At 34.7% G+C, this 24107-nt stretch overlaps 3 protein-coding genes and 1 pseudogene across 3 annotated transcripts; all 4 read right to left on the minus strand.

Moving 5' to 3' along the window:
• Nucleotides 1–468: 468 nt before the first annotated feature.
• Nucleotides 469–12645, minus strand: LOC141724466 (UTP--glucose-1-phosphate uridylyltransferase 3, chloroplastic). The gene is made up of 17 exons (XM_074526624.1): nt 11872–12645; nt 10616–10796; nt 10379–10528; nt 10109–10270; nt 9817–9989; nt 9659–9725; nt 8672–8838; nt 7164–7322; nt 5911–6002; nt 5712–5806; nt 5077–5154; nt 4779–4874; nt 4229–4303; nt 4043–4134; nt 3768–3930; nt 1781–1841; nt 469–875 (listed from the first exon to the last, which is right to left on the minus strand). Exons 1-17 carry the CDS (start codon nt 12540–12542, stop codon nt 763–765), a joined length of 2595 nt encoding a protein of 864 aa, XP_074382725.1. The 5' UTR covers nt 12543–12645; the 3' UTR covers nt 469–762.
• A 948-nt stretch (nt 12646–13593) lies between these two features.
• Nucleotides 13594–18013, minus strand: LOC141724467 (uncharacterized). Its single transcript, XM_074526625.1, has 4 exons — nt 17440–18013; nt 15926–16414; nt 14743–15252; nt 13594–13989 (listed from the first exon to the last, which is right to left on the minus strand). The coding sequence occupies exons 1-4, from the start codon at nt 17917–17919 to the stop codon at nt 13906–13908; spliced, it is 1563 nt and encodes a 520-aa protein (XP_074382726.1). The 5' UTR covers nt 17920–18013; the 3' UTR covers nt 13594–13905.
• A 542-nt stretch (nt 18014–18555) lies between these two features.
• On the minus strand, nt 18556–23625 carry LOC141724468 (putative inactive receptor-like protein kinase At3g56050; annotated as a pseudogene).
• Nucleotides 18680–19198, minus strand: LOC141660369 (pistil-specific extensin-like protein). The gene has a single exon (XM_074467348.1). The coding sequence runs from the start codon at nt 19196–19198 to the stop codon at nt 18680–18682; it is 519 nt and encodes a 172-aa protein (XP_074323449.1).
• Nucleotides 23626–24107: the final 482 nt, after the last annotated feature.

Genomic DNA, 24107 nt, shown 5'->3' on the forward strand with positions numbered 1-24107 from the left:
GCTGTGACTTAAAGCAGCATTAGCCAAAAGCCAGAAACAATAGGGCTAAACAGACGCTCTAAGATCCATAATACTAGCAAGACCTTTAAAAAAAAGATAAAACCATGAACGTCAACTCTACCTTGAATTGAGGCTTCGATGAAACTAGATCCAAGATTCGCTTGATCTACAGTGATTAATAGCAAGTAAATGCTTTAGAAACACCAAAACCGATGAATAAAAATCCGTAATCACAATAAGATAATGCATAGATTTTTAAATTGCAATCTACTAATATATTAGTTGTCAAATTGAAGTTAGACATCACATCAACGACCCTGATAATAAATTTGCACCAAGACCAATGTAAGCATCTATAATAGGTGGGGAAAAATGGAAAGGAATCTGGCAACAATATGATTTGATTTTCAATTTAGGGCTCACTGCTGCACTCTAATTCAAAAAAATCATCATAAAAAATCAAGTTCATGAGGAAGAAGGGAAAACAAGCTTAATTTACACTTTTATAAATGTTGAAATGACAACTGATTTACAGAGAATTTACAGGGAAGTTCTGATGGCAGAAACCTGCACCGTCACCGTCTACAATAATTAAGGCCCTAACACAAACACTAATAAATAATATTTTACGGAAAATAAGTAAATTATTATAAAAATGGTTTAACTTCTGTTAACCAATATAATCTGATGGGCTGGTGAGTGAATTTTGAGTCCTTTTGTGAACTTTGATTCACAAGTTAAGTCAAGTATGTGGTTAGTCTTCTAACGCTCCACCATTTCCAATTGCACGTGACTGCCTTTTATGTGGTACTTCCAATACCAGCTTCCGCTATCCATGAAGTCTTTTTTGATAGGTTTTAAATGGACTGCAAAGCCTGATGAGAAATATATAACAGTATAGGTAAAAAGCAAATTTAATTCCGCAAAAAGAACAAGGAAAAAACAAATTTAACTGGGAAACAACGAATTAGTATGTAGAAAGTAATGCTCCCAGTAATCTACGCAAATTTATATGCCGGACATTAAGCAATGATCAATCTAAATATAGGAGGCAGAGGTAGACTACCTGATGCTTATGAATTCAATTGATCGATATCATTAATCTTAAAGTTGAATGGCCCATCACAAAAACGTGCACAAAGGCAGAGGGCAGAGAAAAACAAGAACACTCCGTCTGTCTCATACTACCTAAGGATATATGTTTGTATGTATGTATGTATGTATGTATGCATGTGTGTGTGTGTATAGGCAAATGATCAAATAGAAATTAAATTAAAATGTAAACTAGAAACTAATCTAAACCATTAGATCAATCTAATCTAATGCCCCCCTGAAAGCACCACGCCCAACTAATCTGCACCCTCCTTCGCAGAATCTCAACTTTTTCCCTCGGTTTTTAATTTGATTTTTCCCGTCAAACAGTAAGTTTTTTTTAAATCCAACTTCATTGTATTTTTCTCCATCTCTCAACGATCGATTTGCATACCTTATGTGTTATATTTCGAAGTAATTTTAAAAAAAAATTATATGGTTTCTAGTTTTCATTCTAAAATTGGTTTTATTAGAGTAGCCCTATGAGATATATATATATATATATATTTATATATCCAGTTAATCATTATGCACTATAGAGCATAATTTAAGTGAATGGAACAAGAAAAAATTTCACTTCATTCCAATTTAACACAAATTATACTAACATAATGCTACATGTGCAAGCAAACTGTACTTTAAAACAAAGACACAGACACAACATTTACTGATATAGTTATTTAATAACCTGAGTTTGCTGATGAAACCTTCATGCTATAGCCGCTTGGGACATCAAAGGTATGATTACCCTGCACGAATTAAAAGAGCATACTAGTAAATTTTAAAATTTCTGTTTTTGGAATCAAAGTATATGCCTTAGAGCAAAGCCAATGGCTCTGCTAAAATAGACAGATCTACTGCTGGATTTCCAGCATCAAAAAGTGGTTTTTGATGCTGAAATAGCAAAATGACTCCAACAATTTTTTGTGCTAAAACTGAAACATGATTTCAACGCATAATTCTAAATTTAACTAACTTATTTAAATGCCTCACCCTTATGACTACAAATTTTGTTCACTTTATCTATTTCCCTCTCTTTTTTCAGTTATTTTGGCAAGTATAGGACCATTTATATTTTGTTTTATATATAGCACCAACTACAACATTTGTGCTCTACTAGAGCACTTTGTGCTAAATATGGTGCTTTATCTATAATTTGACACAAAAACAATTATCAATTCAATGGTGTGCTAAACATGGTGCCATAATAGCAAAATGTTGGAAGTTGGTTCTATGTATAAAGAAAAATATAGGTGGTACTATATTTGCCACATCACCGAAAAAGTTCAAAAAGAAGGAGAAATAAATAAAAGAGGAACATCATTGGCTATTGGAGACAAGTTAGTTAAATTCGAAACAAGTTTAGTTATATTTAGAGTTATGCAATGGAAACATGGTGCTATATAAGCACCAAAAATCATTGGAGTCATGTTGCTCTTAGCTCCATCTATTTTAGAAAAACCATTAGCTTTGCTCTTAGCACAGCACACCGTTGGATTTATATTTTGTTTTTTTGTGTCAAAATATAGATGTAGGGCCATGTTTAGCATGTCATTGGACATGCTCTTAGCTTTCATACTAAGCAGACTTAGTAATTGTGCAAGGAATCAACATATGCCACCTGTGCACTCTACCTCTAAAAGTGCAAAGGCAGTGAACCAAAAGGAAATTAATTAATTAGAAATAGAAGGGTATTTTGGTAATTAAACATAAATTTGATTAGCAGCTTTGGGTGGGTTCAATATTAGTGAAGGGAGGAAGCATGAGGGAGAAATTCATTGAGATTTGTAAGAAGTAGTGACAGTGATGTGGAGCATAAAACAATTTTTCAGATATAAATATTTTTGTAGTTATAATTATATTATCTAGTTAGGAATATCATAGACAATAAATTTAATAATTAGATATATGGTGGTAGATAATTACAGTAATAGGTATGAGATAAAACTAAAAGGATGTTTCCTTATATCTTTGATTTTACTTAGCCTCCAAGTTACTTGTTCACCAAGTCTTAGGAGTTTTATTTAAGCAATTGTAATCTTCTTTACTGAACAGAGATGAATATGTAATGATTTTATTGGATAAATTTTATGATTCATTTGTGACTCCGCCTATTCTCTGCGGAGATAGGTAATTTACCTCTTTTTTACCCTTTTCCCACCCTTTTCCTACATCACAAAGTAGGAGAGTACCAACCTCTCGAGTGTTGGCTATACTGTAATTCATCTTATATTAATTTTTCACTGATAGCAGCTTTTCAATGAGTGAAATTACTTTTCTATTTTCTGCTTAATAGTTAATATCACATGTTACTAGTAATTATCTTGTGTAGAAGAGTATAATTCCCAGCAAATAGCTTTGATATTTATAATGTGAATATCTTACCATAAAATGAATAATCAGTGCATCTATATGAAGAATACATACTGGTAAGTACTTCGAATAAAGGATTTATAGAATACTGTAGGCAAAGTTATAGTGTATATATGAGTACCTAAAGATGATAAGTTTATTTTTTTGACTACGAGTGAAATGGCATTAAACTGATTGTTAAGGTGCCAGACTAGATGTGCAACAAATTAAATGATGCCCTCATCAAGCAATCTTTGCTTCGTGAACCTAAGATTTCAGGTTTAACCACATTCAATTATCAATTATCCAGAAGTCATTCTAACCTGCAGAATTACATCCACAGCTTCAAATTCTGCATTTCCATGCAGTATGACCTTGACGACCTCGAACCGCTGGACTTCATGCTTCCAGTAGATGTTATCACTTGAGTTCCAGTCAATTCCGTCATTTACTATTTTAACATTCTCTAACTTACATCTTCCACACCTGCAAGAATGAGGTTGAGTCTATATTAAGTACCTCAGCAACTTTTCCTAAATCTTTCAAAACTATTCAAAATTTATTATTTCAATTTTAATTGAATGGTAGAATTTATTACCTATGCCCATACTGTAGTATGGACTCGCCGTCTTGATCAATTATAGTTGAGCCCATGACATTCTCAGCTATAACAATCAGACTACCATCAAGCTGTAAAAGATGATCAAAGCAAAGTAGGCAGGAGAAGATCAGCCAAGAGCTACACATAAAGTAAGATATCATAATAAGATGCGAGAAGTTTAACCTGGACATCCTTCCACAAAAATTCAGCCACCTCGATTTGTAACTCCGAACCCTTAGTAATAGAACCACCGCTGAACTGATAAGTATTAATGACAAAGAAGTTACAGTTTGCTTTTTGGTTATCGAGGGGAAACTTAATGTAGCACTATACATATGTTCCGGATCCAATCTTATAATAGAGGAGCTCTTCTTTGTCTATGAATAGTATATAAGCAGCAATTAGATATTAATGGAGGTAACTATTCTATATAGCAAAAAACAGAGGCAAAGCATCAATTGCTTCCAAAAGTTATTGAAATGTGTATAGCAAAGACAGGATGTTCGACGAGGATTATCACTAGAAGGTTTCCAATTATCACTGGTACTCTGGTAGACAAACTCATATGGTTCCATTTTCTAGGATTTGGAAATCCCTTAAGCAGAGCAATAGGTTACGATAATTGAAAAGAAATAGATAGACTTTTACGATTGCAACGAAAAGTGATAAGAGGATAACGGAACTAGAAATCATTACAATCATTTGGCATAAAATATGTGTAATCATGTTTTACCTTTTGTCTGGTGACTTCCCAGAGTGGACCAAGAGCAGGATGAAGAAATATTAGATAAGGAGGTCCAGAATCAGCATATTTGTCATTTCCGCCAATCTAATTCATAAAGGAAAAATATGGTTTTTAATAAAAAATATCAAGAATGTCTGACATACACACTGTTAAAATTATGAATAGTTTTCCTTTTTGCTAACTACTCATTATAACATATAGTTAAGTAGCTGACTAAAAGACGATTCTAGTCAAATTTATCAAATATAGCATGTTCAGAGAAGAATCACAAAGCTTCAATCTTTACCTCCGGAATTTTTATATCACACCGAGAGAGAAGATCATAGGAATTGCGTATGATGTCTAACAATGATCCATCAGGAGTCTGCACATGAACTATTTAAATTATAAGCCGTCATCAGGTTCATTTATGCATATGATTAAACAAAAATATATATAGTAATCCACTGACATAAGTTCTATATCAGGTTACTATATGGAGATAAGGGATGTCAGAAGATTTTGGGGTTATTTTGGGGCAATATGCTCGTGTTTGTAAACGTGTCAATTTTACATCGTTGCAAAACTTACTGAAATTGATAAAACTGAAGATAAATAAGTCATTCCACGTCTAAACGAATTAATGAAGTCGTGCCATTTTCATGTTTTGTCTCTGTAAATTAATTCAGGTTCGAGTCAGTGATGGGACATGTCGGATATTTGAACACAATTAAATAATATCTTTTTATTTCCAACTTATTTTTCAGGGTTCAAAAACAAAATTTGGACATTTGTATAACAGAGTTATAAAGACATCCGGGAAACGATAACTAATACGACTTGGAGGAATCTGGAATATGCACATATCTTGTAGATGATACTAAGCATCTAATCTTAGGAGTCAGAGAAATATTTTCAAAAAAAACAAAAACAAAGATGGACCTGATGTAGAGACTTGTCGGCATGTTTTCGTTTCTTCTTAGCAGATGACGTAACCTTCCTTCGGTCATTGTACACTATAAATGTATCTAACAAATCTGCAATCAAATTAACGTGCGTGGGTAAATGCATATTTGACATAAACACAAATTTTGTGGATTTTCATATAGTAACATTTAATAAGAAAATAAAACTGTATTACCTTCTACACCTTTGTAACATCGAGAAGGATACGTGTTTACAAAACTATCTGCAATATTTTGCATAGTGCATTCCAGACGTCCACCAGAAACACTACTCAAAAGAAATAATGATTAGAACCAGGAAAATATCCAAACAAATTATCAGATAGAGATTCTTAGTTTCATATGCGAAAATGTTTTTAAGCATACAAGATCAATACAGATTCTCAAATTACTTGATTATTTTAATGCAAAGTGATCCTTAGTTCCCTTGTTTGATTAAAAATTATCCATGTTCAAATCTGAAGTGGTTCATAGGAGATTTATCAACAAGACTATGACAAGACAGGTGCAGAAATAATGTGAAGGCTGCATTGTCAGGAAGCAGAGAAATATGGAATGTTGTCGTAAGGATCTTAGAAACTAATTATCATTTTTTTTATCTAGAATAAACCAAGCCCGGTCAATTTTTAGTTGAATTAATTTTAGTAATTTAGCTTAGAAGTTTAAGTGGAACTTGAAGAACAGAAATATAAAATCAATGATGGCAAAACATGAAGCAGAGGGTGTTGGTCTCTTACTGTCCTTTGCTAGCCTGTAATTTAAAAGGTTTTGATGAGAGCACGGTTGGATAGCTCAAGTGGTAAAGGGCTTATCCTCTGTTGTCCCAGATCCTGGGTTCGATCCTGGCTCACCCCGAGAATTGTTGAGAACAGATACTCATTTGTAAGGCTATAAGCCAAAATTAGTCAAAAAAAAAAAGGTTTTGATGAAGAAATAAAGAAGCAGAATAAAGTTGTGTTTGGTAAGAGTAGGTAAAGAGCAAAGCAAGACAACCAAAGTTACCAAAGGACCTTGTGCGAGTTACAATTGCAACTTGCAACTCATAAATTATTTCATATAAATAAGTTTTCTGGCGTAGTGTACTTGCAGTCTGGTTTTGGGCTTAGTACCATGTTCTATTTCACATCTTACAAATTATACAAAAAATCTAGTTAATACTTTCGTAAGATTCACCAAACAGGGGTTTAATTTATTAGACATTTACTCAATAACCTGACTTAAAAGGGCTGCATCCTTTATTTACAAATTCAGCCAATCAGTCCCAATTAATATTTTTGAAACCACTAGGGGAATTATGACTATCCTTGTCCTTATGTCCAGACTCTCCTTTATTCTCTCAAAAATTTGTGGTGGCAGATATTCTTGCAGCGGCCATCTATCCAAAATATCGATAATTAAATAACAAAACAAGAGAATTTAAGTTATGTACCGATGATGGATACCACACTGGTCCATGTACGTGATTGGCTTCTTTACATTAAGCACCATGCCTGGCAAACTTGTTTCATTATTACTCGATCCAATGAGCTCTGCAGAATGCAAGTCCACATACAGAATGTTTGTATTGGCAGGAAACTCTGCCTGCAAACTTATCACAATGCAGAGATTGATTATGGAGAAGATAATAAATACTATTGCACTCGAAAATAGATTCAGACTAACATGGCAATTATGAAACTAGAATGATTGTAAATGCTCACATATGGCTAATATTCCATAATATAATATACTAAATTATTCTTTTAATGCACTATATGCGGAGAATTTTCTACTTAGATTCAGTAGAATGCATAATGTACCACAATTTAAAACTGTAAATCTAAAATCTGCCTAATATTAGAAGCCTAATAGTAGTTATTACGGCTGTTGTATGCGAACTTAAGATTTTATTTGATAACTCTGGAGTCTGGACGGCCGCTTGATGTCTAATGTAACTTTTTGGAAAGTAAATTTCAGTCCGAAATATGTTAGCAAACGAGCTGCTACAACTAAAAAACATTTTCAGCAAGTAAGAAGGGGGTAGTTTATGCACTAAGTAGAACTTCTGGATGAGATATTCCCTCTATACTCGCACCCATGCCAAAATATTTCATCACAATATACATCAAAAATCATTTTATCAGCCAATAGCCATACTCAAAATTTACCTATTACAATATTATTGTCAAATACGATTGACGGACGTGGTTACTATTTTAAAGCAGAAACATATACGTAAAATATTGAAGCTCAAGTTCACAAAATTCTACAACCCTGCAAGATTCACTAAATAGTTCTATAGAATTCGTTAAATATACGAATAAGATACATACAAGAATATGAACACAAAAAGTAAAGTAGGCATATTTACACCAGAAACCTGTATATGATTCAACTGATTTATGCTTTGTAGACTAACTTAGATTGTCCTTGAAACCACACTACTAATTATTAATAATTCTCACAATGTTTACTACTTCTTAGCTATTGGTATATTCTAAAGAATTCGACATGCTTATTTATGGTATTATTAAACCAAGTTTTTATATGTTTATATTTAAATACATAACTATTATATTATAACATAGAAAAATTTCATAAAAATACTTGAATGGAGCATGTACATTAAATTATTATAAATACATTACTACAGTTAACATCATTAAAAAGTTCAAACACCTGTATATTAATATTATTAAAGTTAAAAGTTTCTCTCTCTCTCTCTCTCTCTCTCTCTCTCTCTCTCTCTCTCTCTCTATATATATATATATATATATGTATATGTATGTATGTATGTATGTATGTATGTATATATATATGTATGTATGTATGTATGTATGTATGTATGTATGTATTTATGTATGTATATATATATATTGGATACATCACAATCAATCAAAATATAAATAAGCAACTTTATCACTTCTCTTGTCAAAGGATTAATGAAATCAATAATACCTATGCTTAGAAAGAGGTCCATTACTTATTCCAAACTTGTCAAACTCTGTATACTCAATGCATGAAAAGCCATATGCCCACATTCCGTCACGGTTCTTTTTCTCAAGTAAAACATTTATGCCTTCAGTAGCCCCTGAATTCCGTTCACATGATGCGAATCCCAATTTCTGTAAGATCAGCATTTGACAATTAAAGCATATGAGACAAGTTTGTTTGGACGCTTTCAAGCTTTCGGTCGTCTATATGTATTAATGTCTTGATTTTACACGATCTCAGTTTCAACTTCAGAGAGGAAAAAAAGGGTCTCATTACTGAGACTCCACATACATGGATTTAAATATCAGCTCTTGCTTCTGACATTTTTCTTGAAGCCCTTTATTAGATGCAGTACTGATCATCAGTAGGAGAGGCATGCTTCCTTGATACCAATTGTGTATGGATTTGGTTCAAAGTTAATCAATTATAGTGCACAAAATGTTATTTAGGACTTTAATACAGTTAGGCAAACAGCATCTTAAAAAACAGGCGTATTCATAGAGCGGAATCTAATTTAAATTCTTATTTTTTACATGGAACTCGGCCAAAACTAAACTTCAATAGTATATATGAGCATATAAGATTTAGAGGAAAAGAGATTCAGTTAAATCTTTTTACAGTGCAATTTTGAAATCGATCAATATTGTGGTTGTGTTTGAAGGCAATAGCCTGTTTACAATACAATAAGCTGTTTTAAAGTTCTAAACAGGGACAAGAAGTCTCAGGTGGCTTTATTCGAAGCAATTTTTTAAAGAAAGTGCATACTCAATGTGTGCTATATTACATTCAGGTTCCAGCTTTCCATTCTTTGGATAGTTGGTCTGTTAGCATGTAAAAATACTCTCTACTATACTATGTTCAATTAGCTATTTAAAATTTCATTGATCGTCAAATCCAGATTAAAATATAAAGAAATCATATTGTGTATATAGCAACAAAACTATGACCTACTTTGTTATGACGCAATCCAATTCCTGCTAGTGCCAAGATAGTGAGGTCGGTAGCAGCCACAACATTACTGCAAAATCATCAACGACAATAAATCTTCAAATTTTTTTAAAAAAATTCTATAGAGAGCCAATAGGGTCAATGAAATATTTGACCACAACCTGACTTGTCGGACTGTTGCACCTTTTCTTCCATAATCACGAAAATGCTGGAAAACGCCTTTATCATGGGCAAGTTTCCATATCGCACCATGACCACCAGGCCTGCATACAGGAAAGAATTTTCCAGCCACCAGCCACTGACCATCTTCTGCACTAACAGCAGGAACAAGAGGCTGCTATTTGGCAACATATTATAAATTATGAAAGTGTACAATTAAACTTGTATATAGACATGCAACAGACCAATAAATCAGGGGAAAAGAACTGCAACAGACAGTACTCAATCTCGAACCTGTTCAAAAAGTTTAAATCTGGACCGGCCTCTTCCAAACCATCTCATCTTTTCACACAACGATGTGATGTGTTTATGGTTGTTTTTTGCTGAGCTAGTCATGATTGCAACAGGGCTCACACACTGTTTTGCATACAATTTGAAGTACAAGAACTCTCTAGCCTTACAAAAAAATTACAACAATGTAAAACTCGTGTCCCAGATCTACAATATTCACAACATTAATGAGAACATACCAACTTGAAAGCTTGACATATACAGATGTTATACCTGAAGATCTCTTATAAGACCTTCCAATAATGTCCGTCCACAATACGGAAGCATTGCAGCCGGAAGACATTCACCTGTAACAGGATCAACCAAACCAAGCCTGTCTGCAGAGCCTCCCAAAGGATAAATTTCTCCTAGGTCTGGAAGGCCCTGAAACCAAATAAAAATGTTTATATCATTATATTTTTTATGCGACATGCTTTCTGTTTAAACAAATACGAAATGTAATGTGTGAACCTCGATTCCCCACAGAGCTGCTTGAAATGCATATTCTGTATCTTCACAAAGGTCGAGTACATTGGGAGGGTGAATTTCAATAACTTGTGATTCCATTAAGTTACTTTTCATATGGGTAAAACTTAGTCCTTGCTCTACGTAAGTTGATTGAACAAGAAGCTCCAGTACCATGATCTGATATCTAAAAAAATGGTTTTGAGCACAAGGTAAATTAAATTTTAACTTCACATAGATTTGAGTTCATACTAAGAATAAAAAAACAAAACATTTACAATATTAGTTTCACTGGGAACCTAGAACAACTGCGAAATGGAAGCTAGATAAGATAAACGCAAAAATATAAACCAAATGGTTCATTACTTGTAACACTCTTCACCAACAAATGTTCCAAAATTAAGAATAAATTCATCTGTAAGATTGTAACAGCAAACATCAGTTCATATCTAAAACTATACTCCCTCTGTCCCTTTAGGATGTATACACTGGGGGACGGGGACTTGACACGCATTTTAACGCTCGTTTAAAACATAGTTTCATTAATTATTTTTTTCTTCTAAATAAAAATTTGATGTTTAAAGTTTAACTCAGAGAAAGAAAATTTTAAAAATAAATTATGGAAGTATACTTCATATTCACCTTAAAATGCGTGTCGAACACTGATAAAAAAAACGTATAGAAATGAATGGGACGGAGGTAGTATCAGTTTAGGAAAACAATGGGGGCTAACGTCAAGACAAGTAAATACTTCACGGGGGCATGATTTTTTTTTATATTTTTCATTGCCTCCTTTGTAAATACAGTAAATAACTAGACATATCCAATCTAAGTGCACATGACAGATGATAAATTAGTTGCCACCTTATCGTTTTTAATGTAGCTTTTCTTCTTTACTATGTAGATTTGGACAGTACAACGAGACGCATATAGCTCAGTTAAACATTAAAAAATCATTTAACTATTTCAGAATGCATCAATCTTAACCCTCCTAATTAGGAAAGAAAGTCAAGGTCCACTAAAAAATGATGTGTCCTCAAAATGAGATATAAATCACCGATTACAGTTGTCCAAATGGCCGGTCACTGAAATACAACTCACTACTTAAAAGTATCACAAATCACTTAAAACATATTAAGCAGAGCAATTAAGCCATATCAATGCAATATGCAAACCGCTCAAAACAGTTGGCTGTGAAAGTTTTTAGTTTCCATTTTAAATTTTTGTTTCAATTCGAAAGTGTGAGAGAACAGAGAACTAACCCAATAATTCCGCCAATGCAGTCATAAAACTGTTCAACCTCCCCCAAATTCTTAACTAACAATCGCAACGCCTTAATTTCTTCATCATCAATCCTCTCAACATCAACACTCTTCACAATTCCCTTATTGGTATCCCAATTCTCGATCATCTCCGCCAATCCATACAAAGCAGTCTTCAACGAACTCCTCTTGGACTCGAACTCGAACTCGAACTCATCCGACTTAAGCAAGTGCTCCTGCCCCGCTGCCACAACACACTTAATCAAATACAGCTCAGCTTCCTCTAAAACACCAAAAACAGTGGTACTAAGTGTACGGAAAAAGCTTTTAACTCTATCATCACGGTCAATTACTTTAACTTTCTCATTTAAGTTAGTTAAGTTAGAGAGGCATGACCGTAGGGTTTTTAATTGAGCGATTTCCTTGTGGAAATTAAAGTCGGAAGGCGACGGCGCGTGCTCGACAGGCGCAGTGGAGACGCGTGAGATATGAGAAGAAGAGGAGGAGAGAGAAGTGAGAGAAGGCTTGGTAATGAAAGATGATGCGAAGATGTTGTTGTTGTAAGTATAGGAGTAAGTGGAGGTGTGTGTATTTTTGGGGAAGAATGAGGAGGGTTTAGGTTGGGGAATGAAGAGAAGGTGAGTATTGTGAAGTGATGATGTTGATGCCATTGTTGATTGGAATGGACTTGAATTGAATTGAAGAGAGGGGAATAGAAATGGAGGGAGGGAATGGGAATATGCCGGGGGAATAGAAAACAGATTCAAATGGGAATCAATCTTCTCATCTTCTGTTTTTTTATTCTATTGGTTCTCTATATTTCTTTCTGTGCTTGCGTGGCATTTTGTTTGCTTTGTGTACGCCGTATGCCCTTTTTTGTGAATTAGGGAAAAGGTTTATTCTTTCAAAGGTTCCTTAAGTTACCCTAATAATGAAAAACGTGATACTCAATGCTATTTTATAATGATTTCTTTAGTTTTGCATGATTCGTTTTCAGCATTTTCTTCTGAATTTACATCATCACTTTCCTAGTGTTGGTGAACATAAAACATCCTCAATTGTGTGTGCTTCAAATATGGGCAGTCAACATGATCTTTACGATGAGACAACTTAAATGGTAATAATTACTTGTGGTAATAATTACTTGTCCGTCATGCTCGTTGTATAAGCATCGATATCGATTTGTAAATTATATGTGTTATATTTTGAATTAATTTAAAAAAAAATTATTTGATCTCTAGTTTCTATTTTAAATTGTTTCTATTAGAGTAGCTCCTATAAATATATATATATATGTATATATATTTACACAGTATTCTATAAAAACTTGTAAATATTTATATTATATTTATTTTATATACATATATATATGCATGTGTTATATATATTAATTTATAAATATATTTATCTCTTATAATTTCGTGTACTTTCGTATACTTAAATTAAAACTCATATCCGACACTAAATCTATCATGTAATTTCGTGTTCATGTACATTCGTGTTTCGTGTACCAAAAATTAAAACTCATATTTTTTTAGTATCATTTCGTGTCGTATATTTATGATAGGAAGGCTCACAAGGATGTACATATCCAATTTTCCCCACCAACTTTTTTTTTTACAAATATGGCTTATAGTCTTACAAAGTATCTGTTCTCATAAATTCTCGGGTGAGCAAGGATCGAACCCAGTACCTAGAATGACAGATGATAAACTCGTAAAATACAAAGAAGCATTTGAATAATCAAACATTGTTGTTTTAGCCTGGAAAAATATCTAAAAACACAATGGTCATGTTATTTTTTACAAAATACAGTTGTTAAAACAACAATCTGGCTTTAAACCCTATTTTTGAGCTACATAGGTACTGCACATTTCAATGTGTTAAAAAGATCTTGTTACCCTCTGTATTCATAATTTCGGAATACATTCAGTATTTAAAACATGAGAGCCGCCATACATACAAGATCAGGCTGATCAGCACAATAAATTCTCCTGCTTGAGTGCCAACCCAACATTTGAACATAAAAAAAGGTTACAATGGTGAAGAGAAGCTGAACTGCAGACCAGCTTTCACTGGATCATTTTCGTGCTTTTTCAGTATTTGGCAATAGTTGACCTGTTACAGTTTAAACCAAAACAAATTCAGTTACAAAAATCATGAACAGAAAAGAAAGGCCAGAGAGTCTTTTTTTTTCACGGAAGAGAAGAGTGCATACTCGTGCAAATGAACAAACTTAACATAATGAAACTTTTTTACTAGCTAAACAGCAGTACAAGACCAACTCTGAAACCAGTTGAAGTCAGAGTGTATCTTCAAGTTCTTAGCGTCGTCAGATTCGCAACTAAAATTTTATGTAACAAGACATTAATTTTTTCTCCAGCACCATGAAGTATGTGGCATATCATCGAATCCTGACACATAAGTGCTTCGTAGCACTCTGTACAGACTGAGATAAACACCTGACTTTCTTTTCTAGTAAACAGACTCAATCTGCACAGGTTTCTATTAGAGACAGCGATCCACAGTACACTCTTTCTTACGTTGTAAACATTCAAAATTTACATATATATACAACTTATAAGCACGTTTCACCCTTTTTAGCACAACTATTTCTATATTTTACTTTATCACCAGTATGTGCAGGCTATCTGATTATGAACACAAATGAGTTACCACAGAACACAACTGATTCACAAACTTATACACCAAATCAAAATATCTCATGCCCTATTGACATGCTCAAGATGGTATTAGAAGGACTGTACCAAATTTTTAAGTGACAGTAGGAAATATTCAAAAATCAGAATTGAGGATAAAATATAGAAAAAAAGTTATGATATATATATATATTGCAAGATAGTGACTAACCTCCATGCGGAATAGTCTAGTTGGTACAATAATTCCTAATCCTACAGAGTTTTGGAATAATTTGAGGAATTTTTTAGAAGTCATATCTCGAAATGCTTGCTCTGTCACTTTATTAAGGCTCCCAGCACGAGCAAATGCATGCCCGTATATACCTTTCTCCCTGAAAAATCGCAGGGGTAGATCAAAAGAAAAGTCAGCAAAGGCGGTAAATGCCAGGTCAGCTCCGAGATAATCTCTTCCAGAAGAATTTTCAATAGTTCCATCATCAGCCCTCGCCTCCGTCTTTGGCCCTGTAGAGCCCAGCCCCCTCGACTTGAAAGCCAACAAAGATGCTGGGCCTCCAAAAGAGCAAACTGGGGAAGAATTGCCACCTAAGTAATATCTATCAGGCAAATACGAAGGTGAATTAAGAAATCCATTTCCCGGAGAAAAAAGAACACCGCTAGCAATTCCAAAGTTGAGTGCAGCATTGTAAAAACCCAGAGGAACAGCACATCGAAGATCAAACTCCTGCAGGGAAGCGACAATTAGATATTACAATTCATGCAGAGAAGTTAACAGTAAAAATACATCAAAATGCAAGTACCTAAGCATAACAGCTGCAACATACATATGAACAATCATAGTAACTTTTAAGATATTGAATAACAGGAATAACTAATACAATCCTGGCAAGATTAAACATAATTAAAAGCTGATCTATAATTTTTAGTATAGGAAAATCGACATATATAACAGACAGCTGAATTCAGATTTCTAAATTCGTAAGTACAGATCTTAGTAGTATTTCCCCCAGATTGTCCTACCCATCATGATAATTTATAACCATGCTTTAGCTTTAGCCACGACGACCGACTATTAAACTAACAGAAATTTAAGTCACCCTTTAGGAAGAAATCCCTTCTATAAGGTAGTACACGGACTCAACTGCCTTGATACCATTCCTCATATTCTAAGGCTAAACCAGACCGATGATTAGACTATTACAGGTACCATAAGTTCTATTAGTATCATAAATAGCAAAAATCAGTAAAATAAGAATTAAAAAATAGGATAAGAAAGTCATACAAAACTTCTGGACTGACTTGAAAAAAGTTACTCAAGCCATGGTCATTTATATTTTGAAGCGGATAATTGACCAAGTACACTGTATATCAATAGAAGAGTTGCGATGTAAATGAACCTGGCGGAAATAACGTGACCTCTTGTAATCAGGAACAATGCCACCAAATTGAGAAGCAGATACAAAAGCAAACCCTCGGGTTGGCCGCGAAGGTGAATTTCTCTTGTCAACTTTTAATGTGTACCTCAAAGAAGAGTTCAAACCACGTTCGAGCTGCCTTCTTACTGATGCAGATGACATTTCTGACGGATCTATTAAGCCATGCAAAGAGAAATTGCATGCCAAATCGTGATTATTATTAGATAAAAGGCCAAGAGATAGGCCTACTGATTGCTCCTTGAAAGAAGAGAACTTTAGGGAATCTTGGGAAAGCAGGGATACTCTAGCCTTTAAAGGAGTAAATAATCCTATGAATCTGGGTAGAAATAGACCAGCAGAAACCTCTGGCATTTGGTCACAACCATAAGTCAGGGAACCATCCCAAAGATCCCCATACCCAAACAAGTTTCTCAGCTTCAGTGATCCTTCAAGTGGCAGCCATGATTTAGCCTGCAAAAGTATTTGATATATATATTGCAGACAAGGGTTACCAAACTGTTTTTTAATCATAAGGATGGACTTAAGGCCAATAACAAGATTATGTAACGTCCAAATTTAGTCAATTCAGGACACATATGGAGGGAGGGGGTATTTTTAAATACATACGAAAATTACCAAGATTGACAAAGTTAGCAAGATCTGCAACGATATCGCTTCCATGGCTTATTATTAGTGTTAATTACTTGTGAACCACTCATATCTAAGAGATATTGGTTTTCCTCGCCTATAAAATGTCCAGAGTCCAGACCTTATAGTTTTTAGGTTAAACATTTTCACAATTCACAATGCAAACACTCTGATTACTAATATTTAATAACAAAAGAAATACCGAGGTAGTTTCCACTTGCCTCTTAAAAGATCCTTATAACGTGAACCTCAGCTGTACACTAGTCTAAGCCTTTTCTATAAAACAATTGTAATTCTGTATGCCAGATAGACAGTAAACAAAAACTGAGCATGTGATTACCAGTTCAAGTGAATAAAGATACAGATGAGCATTACATCATTACAAGCCAACTTACATACACAAGCATAAATTAGGCCCCAATACCACATATCAGCTCTAAGAAGATCATTTATTTTTAGTTTCATACGGCCATAACCATAAGCATTATTTCTTAGCAATAATAACTAGTCCTCAACAAAACTACGATGTAGTGTACCGACTAACGCCTTTGATCAAATTTAAAGTAAATGGATGCTCCAAATACGCTTCGAACTATTGATAGCAACCAAAGACTTATTTGGAAATATCTGAATACTATAATTCTGAATACTATTATTATCCTACAGTTAAAGGGAAAAAAACCTAATGCTGATCGGTAATTAATACTAACTACCAAGCTTAACTTTATTGTTATTCATCTATTAAATTTACTGTTATTCATCTATTACTGATTACATAAAGTGTTCCCTCTTAAAATCAGCAATCAATTTCGTCAAAATTAATTCACAGGTTATTCGAAAGCATGTACCTCAGGCTCGGAGAAACGTCGGAAATCACAGGAAAGCCGTTTGGGATCCTCAACAACATCCACAATGACATCAGTAGTTCCACTCAACTCGGCCGGACCTGAATCGAAAGTAATATTAACCGAATCAAACAATTCAAGCTGCCTCATCCGATCCTTGGCAACACTAGCCGCCTTATACAATTCCTGGAGTGAAGTTGCAGTTTCCAGGGCTTTGAATTCCAATTTGATCAACGACTCATTAGTTTTACAATTGCCGTTAATTACAATTTTGTTAACTCGTAACGGAGCATTCGAGGAGTAGATTTTCCGGAACAGAGTCTCCGTTCTGGACTGTGTGAATGATTCGTCGGGGAGTGTTTCGTCATCATCGTCGTCTTCTTCGTCATCGTCGTAATATTCTTCTTCATCGTCATCTTCGTCGTCGATTTCTAATGACGGATTGTGGTGCTCCTCCTCTGATTCTTCGCCGGAGAGTGACATTATTCGCCGGAATAGAAGAATAGTAGTTGTGGGTAGTGTAGCTTCTATATCTGTATCTGTTTTTTGGGAAGCTAGGGGAAATTGGGATTTGTGATCTTTTGTAAATTTTATTTTCATAAATACGCCCTTATATTTTTTTAACTTTTTTTTTAATATTTCTGCAGGCAATTTAAAATCTTTTGACCTGATAGTAAATATATTTCTTTTTAACAGTAAAATGTTACAGCTCTAGTAAGTTTATACAGTTAAAAATATTTTTATTTTTAAAGTAATACGGCCGGAATCGAAAAAATATTATTTTAACGAGTTTATTATTTTATCAAGAATAAAAATATATCGTGTATATATTATAGTGGAATCGGAGAACAATTTTATTTTAACAAAATTATTATTTTATTAATTATTATTTTATCGAGATTAAACTGTAATTGTTTGTCTTGTTAATAAATAAATGATTAGGAATTTGGAACATTAAAAAAAAAGAAAAATGAGAGATGTCACCACGACAATAACAAACAAAATATAAAGAAAATGGGAGCTGTCATCTCAATAATATTCGAATCACTAGCAATTATATTAATAGGAGGAAATTAATAATGTTTAAATGATTATTCATGAAAAAAAAAGTGGTTATCGTGGATGTTGATTTTGTCCTCGTATCTATTTAACTTGTAATGTCACTGTGATCCATGAGTAAAGGAAAATTAACAAAGTTAATAATTCAAATAAAGTGAAATGCTACTTAAAAAATGGTCCAGAGTTAGGTGCATTGAGGCGGGCGGAAAGCCAGTGGAGCGGCAGCATAAATCAGAGTTTCATGCTTATTCTCAGAAAGCAGCCTCTTATTTTGGAAACCAAGGGTGGCGCCATTGATTCCATAATTAACATTTGTGAGGATGTTGCAGCTTTCAGTAGGTGATGAAACAAGTTTTACAAAGCAGGACTGAAGAGGATGATCCAAGAACATGTGATTCATCTTATATCCATCTAGCTCAGCATAGAAATAGCCTTGTGTATCTGTTTGAAATGTCTTATGATAACTGACACGGTTCTTGTAGCTTTCGCAGATTACACTAACTTGTGCTCCAGAAATAGGCTGGCTTCCAGTAAGAGACCATGATCCGAACTTGTTACAGCTCTGGCAGTACACCATTCCCTCCACAATTACGTTGACCACTGATGATTCGTTTAGGATTTGTTTAGAAGCTGCTGATATGAATGGGAAGGGGGCGGAGACCAGGAGTGTGGCAAGAAAGGCTAGTTGGATCATTCTTGCCATGTTATCCAAGGAGAAAAAGAGTATATACACTAAGATTGGGTTGTTAAATGAAAGACCTGGTACTATATATTCGCTAGCACTACAGGGGGAACCTGGTCAAACTATGTCATTAACGTGGGAGCTACTAACTAAACGGGTCATGTTGATTTTAATCATGTCACATCATTGTAGACTATCTCAGCTTAATCAAAAATCATGGCAGTGTCATTTTAAAGTTTGTCTAAATAAATTATGTTGATAGCTGAATGGGATTCGTGTCAGGTCAATATCCTCCATAACAATGCATCTGCCAGCAGACACAAATCATATCCATTTCCATGTCAAGACTCAACTTATATTTGTTTTAGACTATCATCACCCAACTTACTAAACTAAACTCCTAGCATATTTGATTACGTTTTCCTGAAACCGTATAATTCATCTCTTGCATGACCCGTGGGATCCCTATTTTCAATTTCATTTTCATTTAACAATCCAAACGCCCTCAAGATGATTATACTTCAAACAAAAATACCACAACAGGGCCACAAGATGATGGGAAGTGGGAAATATATACACAAAAACATAAAGTGGAGTATGTGATAGTTCTTGGTTTCTTTTTTGTGGGGTAAAATTCAAAAACATAACGTTGTGGCCGCTAGGCTACCCCAAATCCTTGAAAATTTATATTATTTACTTTGCTTTCCTTCGTCATTGCTAAATTTCGAATAGCAGTATATTCCTATCTTCAAGAATATGTACAGAGCCCATCTCTAACGGAAACCAAACCAGTTACCAGGACATGGCAAAAAAAGGGTTATATTTGTCACTTACGGTATCGACTTCATCCATTAAATTGCTTCGTTGGACATTATCTCTAGCTCCGCCCACCAAAGTGGTGAAAGCTTTGGAACAGCTCCATCATTACCTATTCATGTTATCTCTTTGAGTCGTACAGTGACTTCCCGCATTGTAGGTCTTTGTTTTGGGTTGGGACGGCAGCACCATTTTATTAATTCATCAAACTTTTCAAGCTGCTCCGCGTTGAAGTCAGTCAAAATTGGATTCACTATTTCTCCAAGTGATTGTTGTCCTCTTAAATAATCTGAGGCCCAGTCCTCGAGTGATAAACTGTTTACTACATAAGGGAGCTTACCAGTTATCAGTTTAAACAATATTACACCGAAGCTATACACGTTTGATTCTCGATTTGATTGCATCACGGTTGCTGTAGCAGATTTCGTCCACAGACCAAAATCGGATATTTTCGCTGCATAATCTTCACTGAGATTTACAGCTGAAGAGTTTAAATTTCTGTGAACTATTGGTGGCTTTAGTTGGTGCATATGGTCAAGACAGTATGCCATACCCATTGCAATCCTCATCCGCATCCCCCAGTCCAAGTGCTCGGCTTCGCTTACTGCAGGACCAACAAGATCTAGTTAATTAAACCATTTATTTTCAAGTACAAATGTGTGTGGGAAATAAATACAGAGAAGAAGGGAAATAGTTCAAGTATATAACTTTAACAGCACGACATCTAGGAAGCAGTTGTAATACTTACTGTGCAAGTGCTCGAATAAGGTCCCATTAGGAGCATACTCAAAAACCATCATTCTTGTAAAGGGCTCCTCTTCCTCACAATATCCAATAAGGTTAACAAAATTCTTGTGATTTACTTTCGATAGTTGAGCGACCTGAAATAACAAAAAAGTGAACCACAAGATTTAGAAACATGGAGTGAGACACTTATTTATTTACTCGGAACTAGTACTGCACTTACTTTCTTCCTGAACTGTGATTCCAAATTCTTTGGCCAATTCTTGGTAGATGCTACTAAAAGAGATGTCACAGCTATTTCAACACCACTGGACAGTGTTCCTTTATACACTGTTCCCATTGAGGAAGAACCAATTACATTGCTGAAATCTTCACAAGTTGCGTTAAGCTCCGACCTTTTAAGCTTTGGCACACCTAAGATGTAACAACAAAATTTCAAAAGCAGGCGCAAGTAAATATACAAGGCCTAATATAGAGGGACAATCGAGTAGCACGCCTATTAGTAGATCTTTATACAATTGCATACTTGGTAATTCAAAGTAATAGTAATTACCAGTTACAAATGCTTTCTGCAGGTGGCCACTTAATCCAGTGGCCCAAGGTTTGACAACAGATACTTTGCTTCGACAAAAATATATTACAATAGCCAAAAGGATTAAAGATGCAGAACCGCCGACAACTGCAAATAGTATTAAGAATCTGGGCCGATTGGAACTTGAACTACCGTGTGACATAGTTCGGCTTTTAGCAGGGGAATCTTCTGATTCTACAACTGAAGGCGGAGATGCAGATACACTAGGAAAAGTCGGTCTTGTATCTGTAACAGCTGCAGGTGCAGGAGATGGTGACGGGGAAGATAAAGGAGAGAGCAACGGGGAGGGTGACTATGAAGGCGGCGAAGACTCTAATGACGATGACTGTTTGAACAACCTGAAAAAAATCGGCTGAGAGGCTAGCAGCCTTCTTTGAGTAATGTGTCTATCCATGGCAGTTGACCTGAAACCAATTAAAGCAGCTAATCAACTATTAGAAGGCTTCAAATACAAATAAAATATCCTGGTTACATGGTAGGTGCTGATTGAATGTTTGATCAAGAACAAAGTTCAGAAATACTAATTGTTACAAGAAATAAAATTTTCAAATATATGGATGCAATTTTCTTCAATTATCATTTAGGCAGATTACAACCAGCTCAGTATAATATCAACTATACTTCATCTGTTCTATAGGCTACATGTAAACACCGAGATCCAGATTATTGTTCTGATGCAAATATGTTATGATGTAAAAATACAATATTAAGACAGAAAGCACGCATTTAAAGGCAGAGCACCGCGATACCATGAGGCCAGTCTTCCAATTGACAGCAGGTTCTCATTTCTTTGAACTTCAGAAAGCAGCTTTATCTCATCAATTTTAGAGGGTATGCTAACAGTAAACTTATTATTGTCCAGTAAACTGCGATAATTAAGAAATAAGGTAAAGTGAGCTTTAATGCGAAGCCATGCAGATTGCAGTCTGTTAAGCTGTAGCCATTTAGGTATCTTGACTTACAGAACTGACAGTTGTAGATTACTATTGAGGTCAGACGGAAGTGCTCCGCTAAAACTATTGTGCCCCAGATCTAGAACCTCCAACTTCTTGAGCTCTCTAATCTCTTTGGGAATAATTCCCGAAAACAAATTGTTGCATAGAATACTGTGAAGAAATGAGGATAAAATTTATTAACTTTTTTAATAGAAGTACTAATCAATTCCATCTCACATAAGCGTGAAATGTCAAGCATCCTAATCACGAATGTACTTATTTATCCCCTTACATTGACTTTAGATGAAATAAGTTCTAGAGATCAGGAGCTATTGTTCCTCCAAGACGAAGATTCTTCAGGTTCCTAAAAATTTCAAACGACTTAAACAATTAAAAAGAAAGCCATAATCTAGACTTTTATAGGAACCTCAAACATAACTAAAATTTTGATAGTAAGACAAGATGTTTAAAGATCTTCATGTGCATATACATTTTGTATACAATGTGATACCCTCTAGCAATATTAATTACTAAGATTAGCAGATTATATAAGCTCATCCAATGAAAAAATTAACTTTCGTAAGGATCTCCTCATCAATAACATGAATAATTAAGCTTGTAAAAAAAAAGCACCGATCTCAAATAGATGCAGCAAACATTCACAGTAAAACCATATCAAACCAAAATTCAGCAATCAGGATAAAAAAAATACTTACAGAGCCACAACATTTCCATTTGCACACTCAACACCGAACCACAAACACGGATCAACAACTCCAACTTTTTCAGTCCAATTCAACAAAGCCCCAAATGGATCACTCACCACTCTCTCCTTAAATTTCAACAAAGCCAAACCTGAAACAAAACGAACACTTTACACTCCTTCAACTAAACTCACATGTGAATGCACAAACATACATAGAAGCACAATACCTTCTTGATTAAGTGAGCAACACAAATTCAAATTGTGATACATCAAACAAGTGAACAGCATAAGCACAGCCAAGCTATGATTTTGACGAAAACTAAACAACCCCATCATCAAAAAGAGAATAATAATCCCAAAAAAAAAGATCTCTCCAACTCAACCAACCAAAACCAAGAACACCATCGAGTTGACTAACTACAAAAACGTTGAATGTGACAAGGAAATATATATATATATATAGATAGTGTGAAGTGTAAGTATAGGGAGTGTGTTGTGTTAATTGGGGGGATTAAGATGCGTGATGCGAAATTAAAGCGAATTGTCGGCGATGTAAAAAGGGGGTGAAGTAGATTCTGTTTGGTTTGATGATAGTAGTAAGGTGGGGTGTTGAAGAGTCCATGCGGTAGTTGAGTGTGTATGTGCATTGTATAATTAATTGAATAGTAAACGTTAAGTCATTACACTACGAGACAACTACGAGCAATCAAGTAGGACCCAACATCCCAAAACCCTAGCGAGACTCTGCCGTTATTCATAACTTTCATTCATCCTTACCATCTGCTCCTTCCATCAAATTCAAATCTGTCTCATCCATCCTCTCATCCTATTTCCTCCATTTCTAAATCTTTAATTTCTATTATAATAGTTTTCAATAAAATCGAGAACTAAATCATTTTGGGTGTGATCTTGTTACCGTACCCATCTTTTTGGGTTGTTGATTGTCCCCAATCTTTGGGTATATGTCTTATTGCGTTTTTGATTCGTTGTCATGTTGCATTAAAAATGATTTATACGGTGTATTGGGAGATCTGGGCAACCCGCTTCAAATCTGGAATTGTGGTACTTATCGCGAGAGCTCACCTCGCACAACAAAGAATTGTTCAATATATGGGACATCTGTACCCCGACCTCAGT

The sequence above is a fragment of the Apium graveolens genome, chromosome 5, assembly GCF_009905375.1.
Source record: "Apium graveolens cultivar Ventura chromosome 5, ASM990537v1, whole genome shotgun sequence".
NCBI lineage: Eukaryota > Viridiplantae > Streptophyta > Magnoliopsida > Apiales > Apiaceae > Apium > Apium graveolens.